The 27,209-nt window shown below is 35.1% G+C and overlaps 1 protein-coding gene across 7 annotated transcripts in view; it reads right to left on the minus strand.

Annotated features, from left to right (window-relative positions):
- LRMDA (leucine rich melanocyte differentiation associated) overlaps window positions 1-27,209 on the minus strand; it is a 638,659-nt gene that overhangs the window by 381,869 nt on the left and 229,581 nt on the right. For 5 of the 7 annotated variants that reach the window (XM_085229446.1, XM_085229451.1, XM_085229452.1 and 2 more), the window contains exon 3: window positions 23,843-23,908. The exons of the other annotated variants lie outside the window; for them this stretch is intronic. In XM_085229446.1, coding sequence (XP_085085572.1) covers window positions 23,843-23,908 — 66 coding nt within the window. The remainder of the gene's footprint in view (window positions 1-23,842; window positions 23,909-27,209) is intronic. 7 annotated transcript variants of the gene reach the window in all.

The following is a 27,209-nucleotide window of genomic DNA, read 5'->3' on the forward strand; positions in this document are numbered from 1 at the left end:
AACAAATTTTAAGCTTTAACTTTGAAATTCTACATCCAATTGGACTTGTAATTTCTTTAATTCTATCACTGTTGTGGGCTAGAGATATCACCCTACAAAGTACTGCTTCTTGAAGAAATGATATCTTATTCATTATCCAGTTTAACATTAATTACATAGCCCCTCATACTTATTTCCAGTAAATAGTGGTAGTCTCCTCATCTCTTAACAGTCATGTGCCCCATTACATTTTTTGTTTGTTATTAATTCAGTTTCTATCAATTTCTAAACAGAAAAATGTGAGCCACTGGTAAAATCTGGGTCATTCAGCAGTCTGAAGTACAGACTGCTATAAGCATTTGCAAAGTTTTGCTAGCACAGCTGAGATGGACAAGCGGAAGAAAAGAAAACATGACAGCCATGCCAATGAAACCTGTCCTATAGACGTGGCCAGGACAGCGTGATGGTATGTTTCTTCAAGGAAGTGTTCAACAACACTAGATGAAAACATGCCTCCTCTTGAAAGACCTTGCTCTGTCCAGAATTTCATCAGCGTAAGTGTGAGACACTGCCCAGCCAGAGGTGAGCCCTCAGGCAGGACGGGGGTCGCACACCCACATGGCACCCACCCTGAAATTTTGAATCTGTCCACAAGGAAACTTGAGTATTTTCAGATGAAAGTCTCATTGAAAGCTCAAGATAGTCCAATACAGCAGATTAGAGAGAGCATTCTGTACTTTCGGAATACTTAATGCCGTAAAACAGCAATATTTTAAAACTTTCCTTAATTTGGTTTGCTAACATTTTATCCTTCATAAGCCGTCAGAACTTTCAAAACTCTTATTCAAAAGAACAGTCTTTGTGGTACAATTTGCTGAACCTTCAAGGCATGAGGCTATATTCTGATGTCTTTTGCTATTAGCTTCCTTAGCAATGGACCATAGCAATGAAACAATTCATTAAGATCAATGAGGAAAAAAAAAAAAAACACACAAAAAGTAAACTAAAAGCTTTCTAGAAATCAGCTTCTGAAATTCAGTTGAAATAGTTTATTCATTCCCACAGCAAATGAGATCAACAACTTTCATATTTACAGGACTCAGCATTTAGGAGTGATGTCTCTGATTTAATGAGCAAGAGAATCAGGGACACAACAGACAATTTCTATTACTACTTTTAATTATGGTAAACATATTTGAGTGCTTTTTGCAGTCATTGCTTTTTCCTTAAGCCACCTATAAACCCCTGCTTTATTTTTCATCACTGTCTTTCTTGTTCTCCTGGGCAATGTAGTATCTGGCTAGGCTCATGCTTTTTGGAATACGTTTAAGAATGAACCTATCCACAATGGCCCTATTGATTAACTTAGATCTAGAGGGCCTAGAAATAACTTCAGAATACTTGAAAGAAAACCTCTTTTATGCAGCTCAGGAGGATTTTGCTCCTGTACATCCATTTCCCAAAAATGATTTCAGAAACGCAAAGGAAATAACAGAAAGGAGTCAGGGATCCTGCAGAATTAGTAATTCACTTAAGTTACATAATGCCTAACAGAAATTAGAGACAAAAGGAGATTAATGAGTAGAGTAAGACCCAGACCTGTTTAGTTTGTTAAATACAGAGACTATTGCAGAACTGCCAGCGCTTAAGTGCATGTCAGCAGCTTTCTCCCTTATCTCTTTTGGAAATAAGTATACTGATGCTCAACTTACCTGGCTTTTTTTTTTTTTTTCCCTCTCCACTAATAGATTCTCCTGCAGACCACTTGCACATTTTTGTTCCCATACTTCTCCATTCACATGTTGAGCCCTCACCTTTCCTACATCATTCCACAAATACAGATACTAGTCAGCAAAAACAACATTGCCTACCCATCTCCAGGAACAAATAAATGAAATAAACTTGGACATAATTCTCCTCTGGGTTTTCCTAGCGCATTTTGCATTGTCTGTCTACTTAGATTACAAGCCCCTCAGAGCAAGGACACGCTGTCTTGTTTGACTTGTACAGCTCTGAGCACACTGTTTGTACATAAATAATATTAACAGCAATGATAATACTGGTTTGACCAGTCTCAATACATATGAAGTTGATGCAGTGTTTTTGTTTTTTTAACATAACAAAATATCATATTTCTTCTCATTTTTCAGGGACATATAAACCTGATGAAATCACATATTCCAAGGCTCTGAATGTTTAATGCTTTTACTGAAAAGCACTGTGTGTTCATGCAGGAGAAGCAGCAGGACAAATATTTTCACACATTATCAGATAGCTGAGTGAAACAGGCTCCACTAGAATTTACAACTGAAGGCTACCAGAATTTACAACTTCTGAAATTGTGGCTGTCTGTATTTTCTCATTACAGTGTGCTTGCCAGAGATAGAGAAAGCACTCTTTCTTTTCTTCTTTTTTTTTCCCCCCCCCCTTTTTTTTTTTTTTTTTTTTTTGCCATCTACTGTCTCACTACTTCCTAGTAAAACCTTGTCTCAAGTTATCAACACTCTCCGGAGAGATAAGCTTCTTCTCACTTACAACCTGTCACTAATAATCGAACTTTCAAGACTCCATCTCGAGAAGAGACTACTGGAGACACACAGGTCACAGGAATTAACTGCCACCAGTCCTTGCAGAAAACTAAGCTCATCAATCTATAGCTTCTCGTCATAATTAGAATAACGGCTTCGAAAATTTGGGCTGATGTTGACTCAGTCTTATGCCACAAAGACTGCTGATTAAAATCTTGGTGTGAAAGTTAATGATAAGTGCTGGTGGCGTTGTCGTGGCAACAGGGACAAACAATTCCCTTGCCGTGACATTTTCAATGTCCTGCAGAAGAAAAACTGTCCTCTTTAGTGTGGCACTGTATGAAGCTTATTTATGGCTACAGGGCTTGCTGGATTGATGACTGTCGTAACACACTGTCAAATCCTTTACTGACACATTCATTTTTTTGAGCCCCTGGTGTGGGAGAAATAAAACACAACCAAAATGTGAAAGTATTATTTATCAGTTGCTGTTTGAGTAAACAGCGGATAAAATAAATTTGGTATATTTTTGTATTCAGATAGGCACACATTCTCCCTACATCTATTAAGTATATTAGAAACAAACAAAAAAGGTTGATGCACTTGAAAATGTCCCTACAGTTTGCATCCTTAGTTTTGCAATGATTTTTAACAGGCAGCTCCCCCCCAAAAAAACTAGTAGTCAACAGAGATTAAGAACATAGCTTTGCTTGCACTGTGTTCATAGAAAAGTACAGCACATTGCACACTGGGTATGAAGGTCTAAGAGCACACAGCCTAACTGTCCTCCTGTTTGTTTTTAAACAGAATTTCAGAAGGTTCGCTCCAATAAGCAGCACACTCCACCTTCAGGAATCATTTTCATCACTTTTTGAGAGGAGAAGATATTTTTTCTTTCTACTTTTCCAGGTAGTCTTTGTTGCCCTTATTGTATAGCGAACTTTATTCATCAACTTTAAGGAGCTTATTAATTAACTGCAGCTTTTACCATCTGCACACATACAAAAATACCACTCTTAATTGCAATAAGTAAATTCACAGATGACAGAGTCACAGAATCACCAAAGTTGGAAAAGACTTCCAAAATCATCTAGTCCAGCTGTCCATGTGCCACCAGTACTTCCCCAACAAACCATGTCCCTTAGTACCACATCTAAACGCTTCTTGAACATTTTCATGGACACTAACTCAACCATCCCCCTGGGAAGCCCATTCCAACGCATGACCACTCTTTTGAAGAATAAATTTTTCCTAATCATCACCACAGAGAAATCAAAATTTATTTCTATAACATCTACACTGCACACACAAAAGGTTTCTGTATATGCTTTCTATATTGATCAACTTTTTGTTTACATTTTAGCTTTCAGAGTCAAAATTATCAAGAGAGATTTCTTTGCTTCTAATTTCTAAAGCACCTCTTGTCTCTACAGAAATAAAGGTAAGATTACTTCATTACTCTTGATTCCAGGCAAATAAAATAAACATATCTAGTCTCCTTTTCTCTTTTTTTTTTTTTTTTTTTGCCAGCGGACTCCTCCTTTTGTGTTTTTAAAGCATTTATTTCAACTCTAATTAAAAACGATCTAATCTTGGAGGAAAGAAGTGTCAAAAGAGCACACTCTCCTTTCATAATAGTTAAATATGAAGGGGATGAGCAATGGGTTGTTTTGTTTTCAGTAGATGCATCTCTATCTGTGTTATCCAGGGGTATTGTACAAGAAGCAGAACAATTTCTGCAAAAAAATTAATATGTATACATACACACAAATACATGTTTGTGTATATATATATATATGTAGACTCTCCCATAAAAGGAAATTCATGCAATTTAGTCCTTGCAATTGCAGAGAAATTAAGACTCGATTTGTCAAAGCTATCTTTAAAAAAAAAAAAAAAAGAGAGGGGAAGGGAAGGGAAGGGAAGGGAAGGGAAGGGAAGGGAAGGGAAGGGAAGGGAAGGGAAGGGAAGGGAAGGGAAGGGAAGGGAAGGGAAGGGAAGGGAAGGGAAGGGAAGGGAAGGGAAGGGAAGGGAAGGGAAGGGAAGGGAAGGGAAGGGAAGGGAAGGGAAGGGAAGGGAAGGGAAGGGAAGGGAAGGGAAGGGAAGGGAAGGGAAGGGAAGGGAAGGGAAGGGAAGGGAAGGGGAAGGGAAGGGAAGGGAAGGGAAGGGAAGGGAAGGGAAGGGAAGGGAAGGGAAGGGAAGGGATCCTATTTTAATAAAATTAATCCTTCAAATCTCTTAGGAAACTTGGGGAAATTTCAGCTAACACTGATCCATATTAATATATGATTCAGAAGTCGCGAGTTTCTGTACTGAAGCATTCAATTCATCAAGGAAATAGTACAGCAAAAAAATTTGCCCCCCAACAATCTCAAATCCCCAAAATCTCAAACACTGACATTGTTCAGATAATCACCATTCTAAGCCCAATTGGCTGTGCTGCTACTGTGCAGATGAAAAGTAAAAAACTTGCCCTTCCTAAATTAATCCAGTGATCTTTTGTACAGTTTTCCTTCTCAGCATATCACATACAATTTTCTTTATAGCACCACTTACATGAAAACTAGCTGAAATACTCTAATGGAAAAAGTGCACTACTAGAGAGAGCCTAGATATTGAACAATGGAAGAATCAGTCCATGATCTTTTCCACAGATTAAGCTCCATCCACTAAGCTACCATCAGTCACTGAAATTTTTAGTGTAACTACTGTACAATTTACTCCATTTATCAAGTATATCAAGATATTCGCATCTTTTTTGTTTGTTTGCTAACACAGCAGCAAAGAAACTACAAAAATAATTCTGAAAAGAGAAATTTCAGTTCTCTTTAGCTTTGTACTGAAGAGGTGTTGCCGGTAGCTGAACATTCCTGGTTGAAATGTAGACGTTTTCCCAGCAGTTTCAAAGAGAGAATTTCACAGTGAGAACAACAAATACTGGATGCAAGTAATGTCAAGAATGGATGTCTTTTCATGCTTCTCGACAGCTTTCAGTAGTGTCAGACCACAATAGCAGTGATATTTGGTACTGTCTGCACAACATCTTAAAAGAGCGCTGCATTCCTTAGCACTGACTCCATACAATCCTTAGAGTTAGAAGGGACCTCTGAAGGCCATCTAGTCCAACTCCCCTGCAATAAACAGGTACACCACAGCTAGATCAGGTTACCCAGGGCGTTATAGAGCCTCACCTCGAAAGTCTCCAGGAACGGGGCATCAATCACAACACTAAGTAACCCATTCCAGTGCCTCACCACCCTCATTGTAAAAGATTTTTTCTTTATATCTAACCTAAATCTACCTTCTTTGGGCTTGAACTTTGACTTAACTAGAAATAGGATTTTATATAGGTCCTATATTATGCTTCATGAACAATAAACAAAAATTTAATGTCCCAGCAATTGATTTATGTTAAAAACAATTTAAAACAACTGAAACATAAATACGTTAAACATCTGTTCTCTACACCATCTCCAAAACAAACAGGATTTATGCCCACTCATTTCATATTAAAAAAAGTTTTAAACATGGCAGTCATTGGTTCAGGCTTGAATTTCATTGAGCTTAGTGACTGAACTTGCAGTCACAACCCGACAAGCTAGCTGTACTAGTTCCCTTCAATTAAAACTCCTGAATGGTCTAATTACAAAGTAAATACAAGTTATGATAAATCATTCATGTGTCAGTGCTGAAAACAATACAGATTCCAAGTCAATCTATCTAGTAAATGTGGCACAAAGTCATGTAAAAATTGTGAAAGAAATATCAGCATTTGATTTTCTTATTTTCTTTTTTTGACAGTGTGCAAATCACATTTAATACATGAAAGTGTTTTTGGGGAGGGGGAAGTATAGAGTGCCAAAACAATTCAAATAAATAGTTTATGCCTTTCTGAAGTCTGATGGGAAAGCTGAGCATAGCACATGAAAACTCTGGATGACCAAACAGATTGTCAAATATATTAAAAAAAAAAAAACAAAACTCTAGCAGTCAGTTTTAATTTTTTCATGGCCATCAGCCTTTCTTGTCCTATTAGTTACCATAATAGCAACACAGTGCTGAGCAAAATACCAGAAGCTTTCATTAGAACCATTAACATAATTTGATAACTGATGCTATTTGATTTCTGACTTTTGAACTTTGACTTAAAGCTTGGTGTAAGATGTAATCTCGCTGATTGGATACTTTTTAAAATATGAACACTTCACATTACATTGCTTTGTTAACTGTAATTAATGTTCACATTTGTCACAAATCATATTATTTAAGAAAAAAGCAATAATGGTGGAAGATGTGACAATGTTATACCCATGTCATCTTTCTCCAAATCAAGAAGCCCTAATATGAACATTGCTCAAAATAAACTGAAGTAATGCACATAGAACTAAATACATACAAATAACTTGTATTATATAGGCTAGTAAAGTATTATTTTTGCTTATTAAAAAAAATAAAAAGCAGAAGTTTAGTACTTCAGGGTTTGTTCACAATGTTCTATTTACAAGGTAGCACTTAATACACAGACTTCTCCTGATCTTTAAATGCAGAAGCTAGGAGGTAAAGTGTATTTTTTTCATCTTCTGTCTCTTGTGGTGTGACCAAGGATTTTCCAAAACAGATAGAAGCTTCCTCTCTGCTCCCAGTTCTTAGAATAATGAACTTGATCTCCACCCTTAGTCTTTGGCCATACCCATAGAAACAAAACCTGAACATAAACACCTTGTGCAGGGGCTCATAGATCTGGTACCTGCACTGTGCTATCTGCACAGGTGAGCTGCTACCAGCAAAGCTTCTGTGTAGGCACACTTCTTTCATAGCAAGGCTCAAGAAGCTCATTCTTGCATGTGAATGCTTTTAAGGTAACTATAACAAGTCATGTGCCTCTTCTGTATGTCAAGTAAAGGAATACAAGTTAACCAAAACAGGATGGCTCAGCTTTTGAAAACTACTTATAATATTAAAAAAAAAAAAGTAAAATTTTAGGAAAAAATATAGTTACTGTGAAAAATGTCCCATGTTGGCATGCAACAATAATCATATACACAGAAGCGACTTTAATTATTCACTAAGTCCACAGTATCGCCATACAGGCAATGTGCACATAACCATCCAAAGAGACACAAAGTGTATCTTGCCACTTAAAATAAGGTAGAAAGCAGGAAAGCAACAACAACAACAAAAATCACTTAAAAAGCCTGCACACAATTTTTTCTAATAAATCAATTGTGAACAAGTGGAGGAAAAAAAATGCTCTAATGCCTGAATGATAAGCTGTGAATGAACCAAACAGAGGATATATTCTGTCCCAAAGTGATAAAAGACACTATCACTATTCTACCATGCCAAAGGAAAAGAGGCTATTAAATGTAATGCATAAAATAACATTTAGTAAGGAAATCAGGATAATTACTTCACAAAAAGGACATTCAGTCAAGTTCTAAACCATTGCTCTGAATTGAGAATATTACTTACATCTAAGTTAAATCAAGTAAAACTTCCTAAGCGCTCCCTTAAAGAATACCTGAAAATAACAGGAGGAACTGCCTAATTTATCATGCTTTGTTCTGTTAAAAACTGAATTTCTGGAGACTTTGACATTATCTTTCCTATCTTAAATTCAGTCTATTCTTACACTAGAACATAGATAAATATGGCTTGGTTCTACCTAAGCTCTCAAATGAGCATTCAAGTTAGCACGTATAAGTCATATTAGACATCAGTACAACCAAGAGTCAGGAACAGCCTCTGCTGAGCACTGTATAAACACAGTAGAGAACAAAGGGCAATTAAATAATTTTATGTCTGACAGATTACAGTAAGGACAATCTACAAGTGAGATCTGTCCAGCTATAGTGTACTTAGAATAAAGGAGTGGTTGACACTGACATAATATAAAAGACTAAAACAAATCTCTCTCTCTCTCTCTTTATATATACATATAAAAAAGAATTTCACAAAGGCAGTACAGAACCGATACAGAAGAACAAAACCAAAAATACACTCTCCTATCTGCTTCTGCTACATTACATTACATGTACATAACATATTTAAACGCTGCATACTGGGAGGCATGCTGAATCATTCTCCAGTGCTTCACAGACTCAACATTTCCCCATCTTGAGTGGTAGAAATTATTTTGCAGAGCTAGAAAGCAAGTCTGACAACTGTTGCACTTGTGATGCTCTGATTAACAGCACAATATAACATGAAGCTTCTAGGGAGGAAGAGATTTCTCCATGCTATGATTCTAAGCATCCCATCCTGACAAGGTGATGGTATCCATATTGGCCAGGTGGCATATAAAAATAAAAGTAAATTGTAAAAAAAGATTGTCACAGGATCAATGTCACACGCCTTAAAATTAAGCTTTTTGGCTCTGTTTCAGCATTCATCAGCCAGAGCCTATTATCCTATGACAATATTCCATTCCGCAGATATCTGCTCATTATAAAATATATATATTTACAGTATTTGGAAGGTGATCTTTAATGCTGTGAATGCCCTTTAGAAGGAGACTATTTGAACATTATAGATTCCAAATGACTAGTCAAGATATTCAATTCCCTGTTTAAATCTTTAAATATACTTAGGAATTCCTTATTTCAATAGACTTTCTAATGTCTGTTCCTTTACTGTTTAAATATATATTACAACATAAAATGAAAAAATCTTCATTAACTCATTGCACTTGGGGAACTCACCTTTTTGTGGTATTAGTTTCAGTCATTTATCACAATGCATTATCAGTATGCAAAAAAAAAAAGTAACCATAATATTTATATATATCACTATATTTGTACTTTTCATGTTGGAATCTCTAAGTCAAAAGAAGTTGAGTATCCTAACATATCATATGGCAGTTGGGCTTTTTGTTTCTTTTCCCAAAACAAACATTATTTAAGGAAAATTTTTAGAAGTGATAAATACAGCAAAGTCTAAAAACTGTACAGAGAAAATAAGTAAAAGCATCTGAGACGGAGCACAATATTATCAGTGTCAGCATATTGATGACCCAGATGGTACTTGTATGTTTGAAGTATGACATCTTTATTCCTCTGTCATCCAACACAAGTAATTAACAATAATCAAGTGGGTGTTAATTGGATATAATGGAACAATCTCCAGTCAGCCTGAGCCTACTATTTGCCTCTTACTAGTAATTATGAACACTAAGTACTCACGCTAATCTCCTTCTTCTCACTGAAGCCAAACAGAGGTGCAGTATTTACTCAGTTGATAGCTTGTTTTGTCTGCAATTTAGTCTGTTTTAAGCCAAGAAACTCATAATTTGCAGAGCCGTCACCAGCTGCCAGGATCTCACAAAAGAATGCAAGGCCCTAGATGACAGCAATTCAGTATACATCATCCAAGAAAAAAAGGACAATTATTAATTAAACTGACCTGTTACAACCGCAGTAACCACACCTGGCTCCATAAGTACTGAAAACCATCCATTTATATAACATCTCAGAAGTTCACATTTCATACCCATATTTTTCACCTGGAAAAAGATACTGTTTAAATAGAAAAACCTGCAAAATTACTGTTCTTTTTCCATCAAAGAACATAACACTTTGCTGATATGAAACTGGTGAACAATCTCAGCTGCATCACTGTAGAATGCGCTTAGTTGTTTGATTACTATTACCGTAGTAAATTGAAAGTATCTTATCAAGAATGACCATTAGAAACGTATTACTGGCCATTAAGCAGATGGTTAGACGTTTTAAAATAGCTTTTACAAAGTAATAGAAACCAGAGTAGTCAACCTTATTTACGATTCTATTAGAGCAAAAATAAAAAACAATAAATAATTTTTGTGGTAAAAGGAGGCATTTTTCAGTAGTTTTTCAATACTATTACTTAAGCAATATATGAATTTGAATTAGAATTCATTACAACACTTAAATACAGTTACAATTAAGTTTACTACTTATATAACAAAATAATCTTTCCTTCATTGTAAGAACTGGAATGACTCGACATACAAAACATACAAAAAGGTAGCACACTAGATTAGGAAAACAAGTTCTAGATGCAGCTGTTAAAAATTAATCCCAGAAAAACATTCCAAATTCATTCCCAACTTCATCGCAAAGTTTGCTTGATTTAAGGAGAACTGAATTAGTTTGTGCTGAGACAATTTTTTTCTTGTTTACATGTAAATGTCATCACTATGTCAATAACTGAGATCTTCACTGATTTACAGAAATGGTGAACTATTTGGAACACAATTACTGATTGATGCAGGCAGCCAGAAATACAGACCATTAGGTACTATTATATTATTGATTTCACATTTAAATTTGAGCAAATCACTCTATGCATGATGAGATGCTTGCATTTTTTGTGTCAGTTCACATCTGTAGTTGAGTGAGGCTTCCACTTGCACAGTTCAGATAGGAAACAGATTTATACAGGCCTTTGAAACTAAATGCCACAAAGCAAACAAATAATGATAAACATAATGATATTTTAACACAAATAATTTGTAAAAATGTTAGTGGCTCCTCGAAGTTCATTACTAAAATAGATAGTCTAGCTCTATCAGCTATGATTGTTTGTGAAAGAAAGAACACAAATGGAGAAATGTGGATTAAATGATATTTCACATACCATATATGCACCTGCAGCACCTTATTTTGATCAGGTCTAACATGGATTAATCTTACATCCTTTTCACTTTGACAGCTGTTTAGGATTCCATTTTGAAATGCTTAATTCATCTTTTACAAGGTAGAGGGAATTTCCATTTGGCACCTAAAAGAGTGTTTGGTACTACACAGGCAGATTTGGCACTTTAAAAGTAGGTATTTCAGTCACAGCATTGTATCCACTCTTTAATGGCTACTCCAAAAGCTTTTTCATTTAAAAGAATGTTGTGAATGTTCATTCACTGTATTTGCATGCTCCAGAAATGAAGTATCTGAAGTCTACTTTATTCATTCTGTGTAAAAACGTCTCATGTTAGGGCATACAAGGATTCTAAAAACTACCAGTGAAGACTGGACACTTTTCTAAATAGCATTTTCAGTTAAATCAGAGTTTTCCAACTGAATAGCAAACTCCATCAATTGCATCATCAGCAAAAATAAATAAATAAAATTCTTAGCTCATCAATTCTCTGAACCAAAATGCTTGCTGAAGTCACAATGCATCAATATCCATCAGAAGATATCTGCTAAATATTTTGGTGTGATCTGTCATTCATAGTTTAACTTCAGATACAACTCCTTTAAGCAAATAAAATACTTTAAGATAAACTGTGGTGATATAATTACTATGCAAGATATACAATATAAACTGTACAAATATTTTTCCAATTGCATGTAAGGCTCTGCAAAATACGTTAAACTTTTTCTAACCACCAAATTTGTATTAAGCATACTAGGAGTTTCTCTATAGAAAAACTATGAGGGTGCTCCAAAAGTTATGACTCCTATTTTGTTATTTTGGCACTACAATGTTGTGTAAATGACACGAAAGCAGAAAGCATTTTCCCAGATGACCTGCAGTCACGTGCACATGAAAGACCACCTGTGGGAGAACAGATTTGTCTCTCAGCCAAGCCAGTCTCTTACCTTTATGAACCGAGAGTCATCAGAAGTAGCATAACAGAAAAAGTAATTTCACAGGAAATCTGAGGTCAGATGCATTTTACCCTCAACATTTTAATTTCCTTCTTTTTCCTCCTCCCATTGTGCTTGTACTCCAAGAAGGGAGATAACAGAATCGTGTTGCAATGACCTACGGGATCTAAAGACTGAACACATAGTACCAGTGTAACTATGGCTTCATCTAGATTCCTTGTTTTGTCCACCATTGGTCTCCCACATCACTTTTTGGTGCAATGCAGAAAGCTCCCTGCGAATCTATCTCCTTGGCGCTTCTTCACATCTTACACAAGAAAGTGTCACTATTTCAGCTGTATAAAAATGTGTTTTCAAGTACAGTAGATGCAAAATTTACCCTGTCTTGCAACTCTAGGAAAAGACAAAAATATATGAATACATATATGGACCAGAACCAAAGCTCTACATTGTCAGGTGTATTTAGAATAGTTTCAAGAAAACAGATTACGTAATTAAGATTAATTCCTTGTTTTTGTTTCACTGGATTTAATAATCACAGTAGATTTATTATTTTGCAGTAACCTCAGTGTGAATACGAGCCAGAGAACAATAAAAAAAATAAAGTCTACTGTTCATATTTTTGAACTACAATTTTTCAGGAAGATAACCAAATTTAAACACAGAATTTCTTAATATTTCACTCCTTTTCAAATTAAAAAAATAACAACAAAAAAAAAAAAACAAATGCTACTTTGTAAGACAAAATAAGGATTTTCTACAACACATTCTAGTAACCTGCAAAAAAATCATAGAATTATAGAATGGCTTGAGTTAGAAGTGACCCAAGGATGAACAAGTTCCAAACCCCCTGCCACATGCAGGGCCATCAACCTCCCCATTTAATACTAGACCAGGCTGCCCAGTGCCCCATCCAATCTGGTCTTGAACATCTCCAGGGATGGGGCGTCAACAACCTCTCTGGGTAGCCTGTTCCAGTACCTTACCACTCTCTTGGTAAAGAACTTCCCCTGACATCCAAACCAAATCTTCCCTCCTTCAACTGAAAAACATCTCCCATGATCCTGTCATTATCTGCCTTTTGAAAGAGTTGACTCCCCTCCTGTATATAGGCTCCTTTTATGTACTGAAAAGCTGCAATGAAGTCATCCTGCAGCTTCTCTTTTCCAGGCTGAACAAGCCCAGCTCTCTCAGCCTGTCTTCTCAGGGGAGGTCCTCCAACACTCTACAAATTGTCTTTTGGGACGGAACATTAAGCATTTGAGATTAAGAGATATCCAACTGGTTCTTGGTAGTATAAACCATCATGCCATTTAGACAAAAGCTTAAGTGAAGACAGATTAAAAAGACTGAAAGGATCTGTATATGTGAATCAATATACTCCCAACATAGCAAAAGCCAAAATCCTGATGATACTTCTATCCCACTGGAAAGAAACCTGTCAGGATTCTCACTGGCACAGTGAAAAGCAACATGAATGGCAGAAATTTTGATTGATGTCACTGCCTGCCTGTCAAGTGAAACAAGCAGGGCCAACCTAATCATGTTAGATTAGTGGATACAGACATGATATAATATTTTTGTGTTATAGATATGCATGTAGAACGTGCATGCACAGAATCACTAGCATACAAATATATCTTTCACATAATATGAGTACGTATGAGAAAAAGCGTGTTATTACCAAACTCTTAGACAATATGTGTGGGTTTTTTTTTTTCTTTTACTCATATTTAAGTAAATGATGCATTTTCAAAAGTTTGCAGTAGACCTTCCGCATATTTTCTGGAGGCCCAGTTCATTAATTTACTTTTTGCATGACTGAACCGAACTAGGTAATATAAAGAATAAATCTGGAGTGAAATTGATGCAGCCACCTTTTCTAGACAATAAGCATGCGGATTGAAACACCAAGTAGTGAAGAGTATCTTCTGATAATAAGCTAAATAGATTTTTTTTAAAGTGAAAATATCTGAAGACAACAAATCTTCTGTATGAAGGTCACAGAGAAATCTTATCAGCGAGAGTGTGCAAAACAAGAAAAAGTCTATTTCAGACACGAAACTAGAATCTGACTACTGTCTGATCATTCATCACTGAAACACTTGGTTGATACCCTCCTGACTGATAAGTAAAAGAATCAATAAGAAACATCTCTTCAGTACCAAAACTGATGCAGATAGGCCAGGTTTCAGATTAGCTGAGAAAAAAGTATCCTCATAGTTAATCAAGATATTTTACTATTGCATGAGAGAAGTATTAGGTAGACATAGAAAAAAAAGCAAAAACCTCAAACTGCCACTTACCCAATCCCTTAAAGTTCCCCTCACCTCATCCCTTACAAATGTGAACTAACCTGCGCATAAAAGCATAACAAAAAAAATTTGTCTAACGTAGACAGAACTACATTTCACCTGGTAAGAGGTAACTGAGATCTCATACCTAAGGCTCTGGTTGACAGGATGCTTTCTGTATCTTTTAAAGCCTATGTCCAAATTCAAATAAATACATTGCAATTTGTCACTTCATGGCTACAAAGTTCACAACAAAAAACATGCAGAAATTGACAAAAAAAGTTTTATTACAAATGGTTCAAGTTAAGAAATTTGATTTATTTATTTATTTTGACACTGGACCATAAACAACACTAAATCAAAATGTGCATTTGACATTTGCAATGTGTTCTGTATGTCTGAGAGAAAAACATTACCACTGGGATTTAGATAACGCTAAGTAAAAGAAATTACGTTTTGAGTTTTCATCAAATGTATTTCTGCTTGTCCTTGAACACAAAATGTAAGTAAACTTAATTGCCAGATTGTCTTAACTTTGTGCCTGGTACTGAAAGATACATGAGTATTTTCCTCTTTCACTGAGGCAAACAGACATACTAATACCTTCACTGGGATTGAGTCTTTTTTTCCCCCAAGTTTGATTAACATTAAGTAAAACTCACAATGAGGGAAGAAAAATACAAGTTGAAAGTGAGGGCTTCATTCTGTGACAAAGATTGTGTTCCCACCTCCCCTTGTATTTCATCTTGAGTATTCATATCCTACAATTAGATAGCATCAAAACATATCCTGCAACGTTTATTATACAGTGACGGTCCATAAGCTGTGAATTTTAAATAGTTTGCACTCACATCTAAATGAAATCTAAGTAAGTGTTTGTACACAATCCCTATCTACCCATACAGATTGAGCCGCTTGCACGTAACACAAGTGAGCCTTGGAAAGGACTGCAGGACAGTGTAGAAGGCACCTGCTGAAACAAATTTGCAGTAATACGTACAAAATACTTACATAGCATTCTTATGAATACAGCTCAGAGAACACCACCATGGCTAAACATGTGACCTTCATAAGCCTGATTTGCTCAATGGCTTAACCCAAAGTAGTCAGATCACAATTTACTCGTTTCAGAAGAAACTGTGCGAGTTCTGCATGACCCTTGTTTTTCCAGTCTTGGAGGTGAATTTTGCTAGCTTTGAAAACGTTTTAGGGGCTACACAGAAATTTGTAAAATGTCAGCTTGAAAATTTTAATTGACTTACTAGCAATATCTCTTCTTTGAATGACCTTTTAGTCCTCCTTATAACATATCACCTACTTTTACTACCTTCTGGCTGACAGCCTTTAATATATTCTTTCCTAGTGGATGATATCATCTGTCCTTGGATGGAATTAACTAAAGCACTACACATTTAAAAGCTGACATTAATCCATATCCACAGATTTTTAACAGCTGCTGGGATAAATATTGTGTTCTCATGCATTAGGTTTTATATAACAATGACTAGTGGAAATAAATTGAGATTAAATATACACTGGCAACATCAAAACCAAGAAGGAAAAAAAAAACTTGGCTGATAAATGCAGTGTTTTAGTGGCTGCATATATCAATGACTAAAAATACTTAGTATAATTAGCAAGAATAATTCAGTTATAGTGTAAACATAAGGTATATTTTGCTCCCATGGTATTGTTATATCTCCTGATATACACATTTCTAGAAAACTTTAGAGAAGAGATAGTGGGTTAAAGACGCAACTAATACTTCCTATCTGTTTCAAGAAATACAGCAGCTATTACAGCGTCACATTTCTTTTGCAAATTATGTATTTAGTTTCACACCCATAAACAGGTGTGTAACCAAGGGCCCTAGACAAAGCAGGAATGCAATGTGGCACATGGAGAGGGAGAAACGTGTTCCTATAAGTGGTAACCAAACAGAACTCCCTGGGAACCACTGGGAAAATTCCCCATTTGTCAAAGGAAAGCATGCTCAATTCAATAGAGGACCTTTCCTCACTTTCCCTTTGTCTGTTGAAATAAAATACACATTGGTAAATTAATGAGAAACATTTTCAACAAACTTGAACATGTCTGTAAAAGGATTCTTGAAAGTGAATAATTACTTTCACCAGAGACAGAGCAGTAGCCTCCAGAAATGTTAATTACTGGTCGAGAGCCAATAATCATAATAGTTTGTTGGCCTTGTGCAAGCATTTTTGAAAATAACAACATTCATCTCCCTCAGCATACATGCAAAGCACTTTCAGAAGCTGCCTGGGACAGTGCAGGCACTGAGACTTAGTTCTAAATTAATTATCTGATATCCTAGTCCAATTTTTGTTTGTTTGTGTGGACGGGTTTTGGAAATTGTTTTTAACATAGATGTATCTGAAATTAACTACTGCTAGGAATTAGAGAATTAAAATCGAACACAGCAGGGAGTACTTAGCTAAGGCTGCACTACCATCTCAGCCAGAACTATTCCTGCTAACAAAGTCACAGATGCAGGAAACATCAGAAACAGACAGGGTTATGGGGTTATGTACTGGATAAGCAGATTAAAATTAAAAAAAAAAAAGTCTTTCTGAGCTTGATCAGAAGTTTTGGCAAGGAGTAAATATTTGGTTTTTTTTTCTTCCACTTATTCTTCTTATTAGTAGTGTGTAGTTTTGTATATGCAAACAACTTTGAAACCCAGGCTGGGAACTTAAACCCAGATTTAACATACCAGAGCAAACTGCAAAACACTGGAAGGAGTTCTTTAATTTAGGATTACAAAATCGCAACATGGGACTAAAATCTGACCCTGAAGCAGTAGACTAAGTTCTCTTTGCAACACAAAAAACAAACTTAATAATCACCCTCTAAATGATGCAATATTAATAGAAACTAAAGCAGAGTAAAAAAAATTAAAATAAAGCAAAAGTCTTTTACTTTGTCCAATGCAAATTAATTATTGAAATCTTACAGCTCTGAAAAGTTCAGAAAGAAGATAAATTCCTCACAACTTCACTTACACAGGAGTCATGAAGTAAGGCCGCAGAAAGGTTCTTAGCAGGCTTTTCACCAGTTCTCATCTCCCACAAGATCACAAAGCAACAAGCAATAATATAAAATTGAAAGAGATTGATATCCCAATTAATTAATAGTTAGTAATCAACAGGTTCAGTGACCTTGACCAAAAACATCATAAATTTCATAACAACTGAATTAACCTGCTTTGCTATGATAAATATTTTGAAAGCAATTTCACACAGTCACAGCTTTTAATGCAGCCAGGCCATGCTAGAGCCTTACTTAACAAATTAAAACAGAAACAAACACAAACTATCAACTACCACAGCTGTTAATTCTTAATTGCTTCATTCACAATTGCATCTTTTTCATGCGATATTTGAGCACCCAAGGCAGAAAGCTGAGTCACACCTTCTAGGAGAACCATCACAGTTTTGTATGGATAAAAATATTCAGATTCACACAATTTCATATAGATTCTAACTCAAAACAAGTCTCAAACAAGTGCTACTGATGAGATCCACCTACCTATAATCTCCTCACCCATTTAACATACTATATGTGAATGAGACTAACCCATCACCTCATCTTAGAGCAGCATTTCATATACTCTAGCAGGTTTTGAGAAGATTTACCTTGCACAATTAAACTGACGTCTACCAATCCTACATCAGTCTCACAAGGCTCACATAGAAGGCTGCAAAGAGCATTCTGTCTCCTGTCTGAAAGAGGCAGAATGAAGGAAAACAATGGTCTTCCGTGGCATCTCATGAAGAAACAAAGAAGCAAAAGACATAACTTAGATCATCTAGAAACATTAGGAGGAAATCAATGCCTTTAAGGTTTTATTGCAACCAAACATATAACAACAGCTCCCTTATTGTACGTTTGTAAATAAAATAAAATTTCTGGAAACGTAACTTAAAATATTTTGCGTTGTAACTGAGAATTCTGAAGACAAATTCCACAAGAATCTATTAGTAAGGTTTTTCTAGAAATAGCAGAACCTAAATGATTCTATTTATTTACACATAAATTTTCTTCAAGTATGTGATGTATTAACAGTGGAATTTAAGAGATTCCTGGAGACACAGCTTCCCCCTACATACCACCTTTACATATGCTACCTGTGCACTTGAAATATTTAAATAAACCTTAATCATGTATTGGTATTTTTGATCTACATAAACTTATCAATGGTAGTAAGAAATTAAAATTGGTATTACAGAACTGTTCCTGCAATAGCACAGTACACTCCTGCAAAGGATTTACCAGCTCCATAAAAAGATTCCATGATTTGATTCTCACTAGAAACACCAGCTCTCAATTTATCCATACTTCTGAATATCAAGGGCAGTTATAATATATGTTTAGCAGGCTGGACACAATACTGAGGACAACATGCCTCAGTCTTATTCATAGCAGCACATCCATACAATATAGGCTGATGGACCTCTGGTGTCTCCAGCTCTTGGACTGATGCAAATAGGCCATGAAGGAGCTAAAAACAAACAACGATGATTATACCTCTTCAATTGGTACTGAAGAATGGCAAGAAATGGGGGCTTGATCCATAAACATTGCTCAACTGCTGGGGACAGCTGTGGGAGTAGAAGGAGCAGGGAGGAGGGGGAAGCAGAAGAAGAAAGATCATATTAGCAATTTGGTACCACATAAATTCAACTTGTTAATTACATCTGCTAATGCATTTGAATTTCAAAGTAAAATAATCATTAAAATGAACCAACAAAACAAAAATGTTTTTTATTCACAGATGTTAAAATGACAAATTAAAATTAAAGATTAATTAAACTGTAGATGAATAAATTTCCCCTCCCAATTGTTTTTTTTTTTTTTTTTTTTCCCCTCCATGGAAAGAATAGGCTACAAATTAAAGAAAATTAAAGACACTTTCCATTTGACTGAGATTTGCAAATTTTGCTACATAACATTTCACTCTACAGCTCCGTGCATTATAGAAATACCTATGTTGCATACACCTCTACTTTATTATGTGCATATGCATTTGTATGTAGGAATTATCTCCATCCTCATTAGCTGAGAGCTGGGAAAGTTGTGTGTTGGGCTGAAAAAAGGCAGTGAAAAGGATTGGTTATCTTATTGTAAACACCCTGAAAAAAATAAAACAGTTTATGTTCTTAAACTGATCCTTATTCTTGGATTACTTTCCCACTTCAATTTGCAAATATACATATTAATATCCATACATGGGAAGGGAAATATATTTATCTGTTTCTAAGGCAAAGCTGTGGCAAGAATTTAACATGATATTGATACAATAGAAATTTTTTGTTTAACTTGAAGACTTAAAGTGTAACGCTATTTCCAAACCTTGGATTTTTTTTTTATTTTTATTTTTTTATTTGGAGCAGGTAACTGCTCTCTATGACAGACTTGAAAGATATATATCCCTTTAATTTTATTTATTTATTTTTTTTCCCTACTTCACGTTCACATGTGTTGAAACTCATTGCTTCTGGAAATGAAGATGCTCTGGTGTCAGCTGTAAAATCTGTATCTCACTTCTTCAGGCAAGTGGATATTTATTGACAGGGTGTGAGAGAGAAAGAGAGGAGAGACTGCCTGTCCTGGAGCCAGTAACCTTGGTGAAGATGCAATGTCACAAACACCAAGCCATCATTCTCGTAGATGTACAGCATATTATTTAAAGGGAAACAAATATCGGCCACTGAATGTCACTGCAAGGACACATCTTCTGCCTCTTAACTAAACTTATCAGTTCTGTGGTTTAATATGGTACCTTTTTCATCCTCCCCTCAAATTCATCTTACGGAGCTGCTCTTGACACTACCAGTGAGCAGTCAAGACTAAGATTTAGAGACGTTAGCTTCAAACAGATCTAGATTTATTGACATTTGTTCCTGCTTCTTTTCTCAGTAACCACACACAGGATTAATTTTAACCATTTCTTAAACTGTGAAGAACCGTATACATAAAGTAGGTTACCTTACCTAAATAAGGTTCAGACACCTAAATTAGCATTGCTTGCCTAATTCCACTTGTTCCACAGGACCGGAGTTTTAATCACAAGGCCTTAAACATGCAGTCAAGATTTCACTGGAAGTTGGATGAAAGGCATACATTAATCCTTTTTCAAAATGAACTCTCTTCCAGTAGGGAGGGCAGGATTTATATCTCAATGGTTTATGCAGGAATGTAATTATCAACTGTACAAGAAAATACTGGAGGTGGAAAAAAAGCTTCATCTTTTAATATCTACTTCAGTAGTGAAATATTGCTTTACTAATTCAGTCTTTATTTATTGCTATGACCTGCACCTCATGTTAAATTCTAAATCCCAAATTAATGCCCCTTTATGCTTCTGCTTTCCTACAGAAATGGTATCTTCATGGCTGAATAGCAGAAATGTATTTCCACAATGATACCTAAATATCCTGCTGCTAATATCTATAAATTACATGACCTGATTGAATTCATACTTTTGAAATCTAGAACTGAACAGTGCCATAATGTAAATACTTGTGCTCATTCGCATTATCTGCACAGCCATCTCTTAGTAACACAGAAAAAAAAAACACATATCCATGTTTTAGAAGGATAGACAGATGAATATATTCTCTCGACTCTCCTAATATTAGGCTGAAGTATGAACTGGTAGTGTTCTGTAAAAGATTAACTACTAAATGAAAAAGAACTGCTAGATGTAAATTTAAAAGTCCAAAAACACCCAAGAGGCATAACCATAATTATTGCTCAGGGAAGCTGTTTAAGACTAAAAATACATTTCCATTAACAACCAAAATTAGTTTTCATTGCCTTTTTCTCAAGTCATCAGTGAATAACCTTTGATGATAGCACATGATAATGATTCATTAGAAAAAAAACTAATTTGTATTTTAGAAGTATGCATTAAAAAAAAAAAAAGGAAAAATCATACCAACGAAAATCAAATGCCAAAAGAACAGCTTGGAGATGAATAACACTTCACAATAAGAGACTTACCATCTGAGTACATCCTGTATTTGTGCATACAGTTTTACAGAAGAATGATATTAAGATGTATTAATCAAAATAATTTATGCTTAGCATTACAAGATATAAATTCCTGCCATTTGTGTCTATTTACTCACGTTACTCAAAGAACATTTGGTGGGAAAAAAAAGAACCGCTGAGTACAGAAGAGCCATAAAACTTGTCTGCAAACTACAAAGCAGATAGACATAAACTCAAAAAAGCTGCATGACAAAATGCAAGAATGCAGGTTTTTACAGAATTTCTGCATGCTCTGAAAATACACTTTAGTTTATGGGAAAAGGCTACAGTGTACCCTTATAACAATATAAATCTCCAGAACCCTTGTGATGATACCTAATTTACATGGCTGTCACTGCAAAATGTGGTATAGTGAAATATACCCAATACTAAGTTTAATTATGAACAATAACCTAGAAATCCTGATTAGAAATAATTTGTTCGCTACACTCTGAGTCTGTAAAAACAATGACGAATTTATGTAGCACACTGCAATTTCAAATAAATTATGCCTGGAAAATCAAAAGGAAGGTATAGATTAAATAAGAAATTATTTCCTAGGATCACTGCCAAATTTTAAGTACACTATCAAACACAGAGTAATGATACTACAGTAACAAATCTACTTTACATGAAAGTAACTACTTACACTGACATCAATTATTTCCATGTACAGAAGTAGCTATTTATAAACTAAGGTCCAGATCTCAACATATGATGAAGAAACACATATCTTTCACCAGAGAGCCTACAACAGAAGCTCTCAGCTTCATTACTGTTCCCACCACCAGCACTCCACCATTTCACTGTGACTTGAGCACAGGTTTTCAAAGGGATGTTGCCACCTGGGTTGGGATCACTTTCACTGTACACTTCAGAAACTCCCAGAACAGCCTTATTTTCAGGAGTTAAACATTCAGTACAGTCTTAGCTTGGGTTCCCCTACAGCTTTTCATGAAGGACACCCAAATTACAGTGATGTTTGTCAAATATTAGGACTTCCATTTCCCTTGTTGTAAATAGCACACACAAAAGCATTACTGAAAACCAAATCTAGTATGGTTAGAGTAGTCACATGATGAAAGACAGCCTACAACAAATATTCATTTCCAATGTTAATACTGCCTAATCTCAAATGTCCAGAGAATGTAATATATATATGAAATTCTGAAGATCACCTGCATCTTTTTATATAAAGAAAAATATCAGCATTAGTGTTATGAATAGTTCAACATTTTCCCTTAAAAAAGGGTGGTCACTACCAGTTTCCTAAGCAAAACCCTCCTTCAGATGAGGAAACCTACTTAAATACACTACTTTATTTCAAAGAAAGGCCTTATATGTAGAAAGAGATCAAATAAATCATGATTACAACAGTAAACATGAAAATTCGGATCAATAAGTACTTGCCTCCCCCTCCCCCCAACACTAACAGCTGCAATAAAGCTTTAAATGTAAAGCTGAGCACAACCAGCCATAAAAGTATGTAAAATAAATGAGGATAACATAATGAGGGAATCCAACATTCATCTCATAAATATAACATAACGACCACAACTAAAATGTCAGAGAATCTAATAAATCAATATGGTAGGACACAGCTATCTTTACGCTTAGCATACATAAAAATATATTTACTTGCAGCTTTTTCTGTTTTTTATTTTTTTTTAAACTAAGAATCAAACAAAAATAAGAAACTTAACCCCCTATTCACTTCATTATTCAAAAGTTTAGTGCTTCCCCTCCCCCCCCCTTCTACAGAACTATAGAGGGTATCTCATTTTTTTTCCTCATAAAATAAATCAAACAACATTAGTAACAAATATATAATGTAAAATGCATTCAATGCTCTGATAGAATCTGGAGACAGTGTTTGGAAAAATATCTCCGGTGGAAGAGACAGTGGAAAATCTTGTATGAAATAATTTTTTTCAAAAACAGAGACTTTTTAAAAAGCAATTAATGAGGAAGCTCATTTTCAGAGAACAGATATGAAGTATTTAGCAGTACGTTACACAGGTAAATTTCCTTTGCTGCAATGCTAAATCTATTTTGGTTGCTATTATTAAAACATCAAGACTCATACTGGATTTTTACTCTGTCTTTGCATTTCCTTTCCATATTGTTCCACCACCCGTGGCGCCATGGTTGAAACAAGTATTGGTAATTCCATTAATAGGCACAAGATGGCATTAGAACAGCTGACTGAAGCAGGCAGGTCAATAGTTCTATCCTTGGTTCACTTCCATTGCGTATGGTTATCAATACAGAAGTAGCAGCCCCTTCACCTGCTTGGGTACCAGTCTTAAAATGGGTATGTCCACTGATTATAAGGGTTAGGTACTGTTTATAGAGATACAACACAGCTGTGCAAAAAAAAAAATAAATAAATACACACCATGATACTGTAGTCACTGGCTGTAGGTTTTTCTTCTGTAATCCAGGGACACTTAAGCCTGCCTCCCTGAAACAAATTGTATCCTGGGTAAATAAGCAAAAGTATGTATATGCTTAAAACTAGGCATGTCAAAAAGCTGAGCAGGAAAGGCCTCACTTCCATATTACAGACACATTGAAAAAGTTAAAGTAGACATTTAATCTTGAGATTAGTTATTATGGTCAGAATTAAACATTAATTGGAAAAAAAAAAAAGACAGACTGCCTGCTTCATTACCCCCATAGGCATTTCTGCCATAACATGAGCTTTTTTTTTTTTTCCAACTACTCGGTGGTCCAGAGTCACTTACCACTGCCAGGTAAACAGGAGTAATATTGTTAGCAGTTAGTGGCTAAGGTTGCCATGAGAAAGATGTTACCTTTTCAATGCAACAGTGTTTTCTGGGAAGCGTTACAGTGAAAGCTTACTAGTATTGTTTGGAACTTAATTATTCACATAAGCTTACTCCTATAGTAAGAAGAAAAAAAGAAAATACATTTTCCTCTCTCAGTCAGCATTTACTCTTGCTGACCTGAAGAGCTGTGCAGGTCTTTGCCATCTGCTAGATGTTCTATACATTGACTTTCTCCCACAAAGAACAAAATGGAACCACTTAAACATTTATCAAGTTTGCCATGCAGTGAAAACGACTGCATAGATTAACTAACTGTACTTGAAGTTAGTAAGAGAACCAAATTCATCATCTTGTATGAAGGCATAAGACAGTAATTTACTTCCAAGGATCATCTCTTTCCTAAGTGGAAATGACAGAAGCAACAGAGACTTTTCAGAAGCACCCTCTATTAAATAATGTCTCACTCACTAAATGATCAATGCAATTAAAATAAGGTCCCTTTTTAGCAGTATGAGGACTAATGCTTTTTCAGTAGAGACAAATTTGCTTCTTTTGATTGTTAAAATATCTACAAGACTATAAAACAGGAACATAAGTTCATCTAAGGTACACCTAAAGAAATAAATATATCCTTCACAGCAGGCCAATACATTCAAAACTAATGACACTGACAATCAAAAATAAGAAACACTGATACCAGACCAGTTCTGAAAATACATAAATGGGATACCCACAATGATATCTTAGGATCAACATTTTCAGCAGTAACTACTGGACTTCATTCACCCGTTGTTAATTAGTACTGACATGCAAATCAAATACCTTAGTACAAGCAAATGTAATGCTATATATGTTTCTTTTTAAAATAACCAACTCAATTACCACTGTAACTGCCTATGTACAGTTGCTTGTGCTTCCTCAAGAAAAGAAATTTACATGTTTCAACATCCTCTCATCATCACCAGATTATACATAATCATCCTAGGAACATATTAGATGATAAAACTGAAAACTAAAATCTCACCAGCACAGTTTGCCAACAAATTCATGAACATGAATTTTAACCAATCCAGCTGCTAAAGCCATCCTTTTATTTAGCAATGCACAGTGTACTTAAGCAAATATTGCATTCAAAACCATTAAAAATAGTTATTGTGTCAGAAAGCGAACAAGTTTTTATTATACCCATTAAAAATATCATTCCTCCATATTTCACCCAATCTATTTTATTTTGGTTTCAAATAGTAAAAACTGTTTCTAATTTCCACAGGAGACAGAAGCCTTTGGAAAAATCTGGTGGCTTCGTTATGTTTGCTTTCCTTCACATTTTTAACCAAAAAAAAAAAAAAAAAGCATAGTCTTTTCAGGATCTCCTCAGCGCACATAGATCAAAACTTTTGTAAAGATTTGTGTTATTTACTTTGTGCCCATAGTTCAATAGCATTGCTGATTCCAACAGCTGTACCTTCATGTTTTAATCTCCTCCAATTTGGAGGGTATCGATGCTGTTCTGTTGCACCCCACACCTCTAATACCTCAAACAGCCTGACCCCTTCACCACTCTATCCACTGAAGGATTAGTGCACAGAAAAAAAAGTGAAAAATCTGATAAACTCTTTTTGAAAACAGTTCTTGGACTAAGCGATGACCAAAATTACTACTTGAACAGCATATTATTCTTGCTATATTTTATTTTGGCATCAGTGAGATAGACTATTTAAAGCAAAATACACTTATTTTTGCCTATTAAATATCAACTACCAAACACTCCAAACAAGATATGTAAAAAATAATTTGTGTGTTTAAGGGAGTGGAAATACAGAACTTCTCATTTAGTCCATGCATAAAATAAGAATGTCATTGAATGTGCAGGTCTTAACAGGAGTACAAGTTACATAGTTTTAGAAATGAAAGTGTTAGCATATTACAAATAAACTCTGAAACACATTTTGATCTTATGTTAAATAAGCATTTGTAAATTCATAAGACAGTCCTCCCTAATAGGCAATCCCATCCAGTCTACAGGAATTCTAGTCTCATTTGGACAAAGTTACTGGCATAGTACATATTCTATGATCTTCATGCAGAAGATTACTATGAAAACAACCCAGAACCACGTCTTTTAAGCAAATAAATGGAATTCCTGAAGAATACATATTTATATATCTTACCCTCTTCATAATTGGTTGTCTAGTACACAAATGATATACTGACATAAAACCAGATGACCTTACATTAGGTAAAAGCTTAGTATCAAATCTAACCTTTTAATCTACTACATTTTTATACATATTTTCTTGAATACACACATGCTTTTCTCCCTATTTTTTCTTTATAGAATGTGGGTTTATTAACCTTTTCCTTTAAGTTTCTCACTTCTACTTATCACAAGGTGTTTTTTGCATGATGTCAGCAATCATCTACAGTTTAGATTAGAGAAGACATTGAAAACTGGAACTATAAACTAACATCTTAGACAGTAATCCTACTGTTCTATATTTTCGTATTAAAGTTCTGAGACTATTCACCTTTCCTCCAATTCCCAGCAGGTCTACTTGCATTTCATTAAATGGCTGGCAGTATGAATGAAGACAAATTTTTGGCATAATCAAATGATGTACGTATGGAAGCTCTAAAACAAGGAAGAAAAAAAAAAAGTGGGAAAAAAAAAAGCCTGAAGAATAAAATATTTTACAAGAATTTTTACAAGTACAGAGAGAGCAAGTACTCCTTTAAAAAAAATCATACATTTCTCCGTATATAATTATACATACATAAAGGAAGAGGCATAGACAGATAAAAACTACAAAACTAGCCTATGAAGTAGAAGTAAAATATTTTTTGCAAAAAAAACTGTTGACCTGACTTTGCAAATTCTTACAGTATGCTGTTTAAGCAAATGCACAGTGCAACTTTAAATTAACCCAGTCTGCATGATTGTTTTCCATTTCTCCAGACTTTTTTTTTTATTAA

The sequence above is a fragment of the Meleagris gallopavo genome, chromosome 8, assembly GCF_905368555.1.
Source record: "Meleagris gallopavo chromosome 8, MGAL_WU_HG_1.1, whole genome shotgun sequence".
NCBI classification, from domain to species: domain Eukaryota; kingdom Metazoa; phylum Chordata; class Aves; order Galliformes; family Phasianidae; genus Meleagris; species Meleagris gallopavo.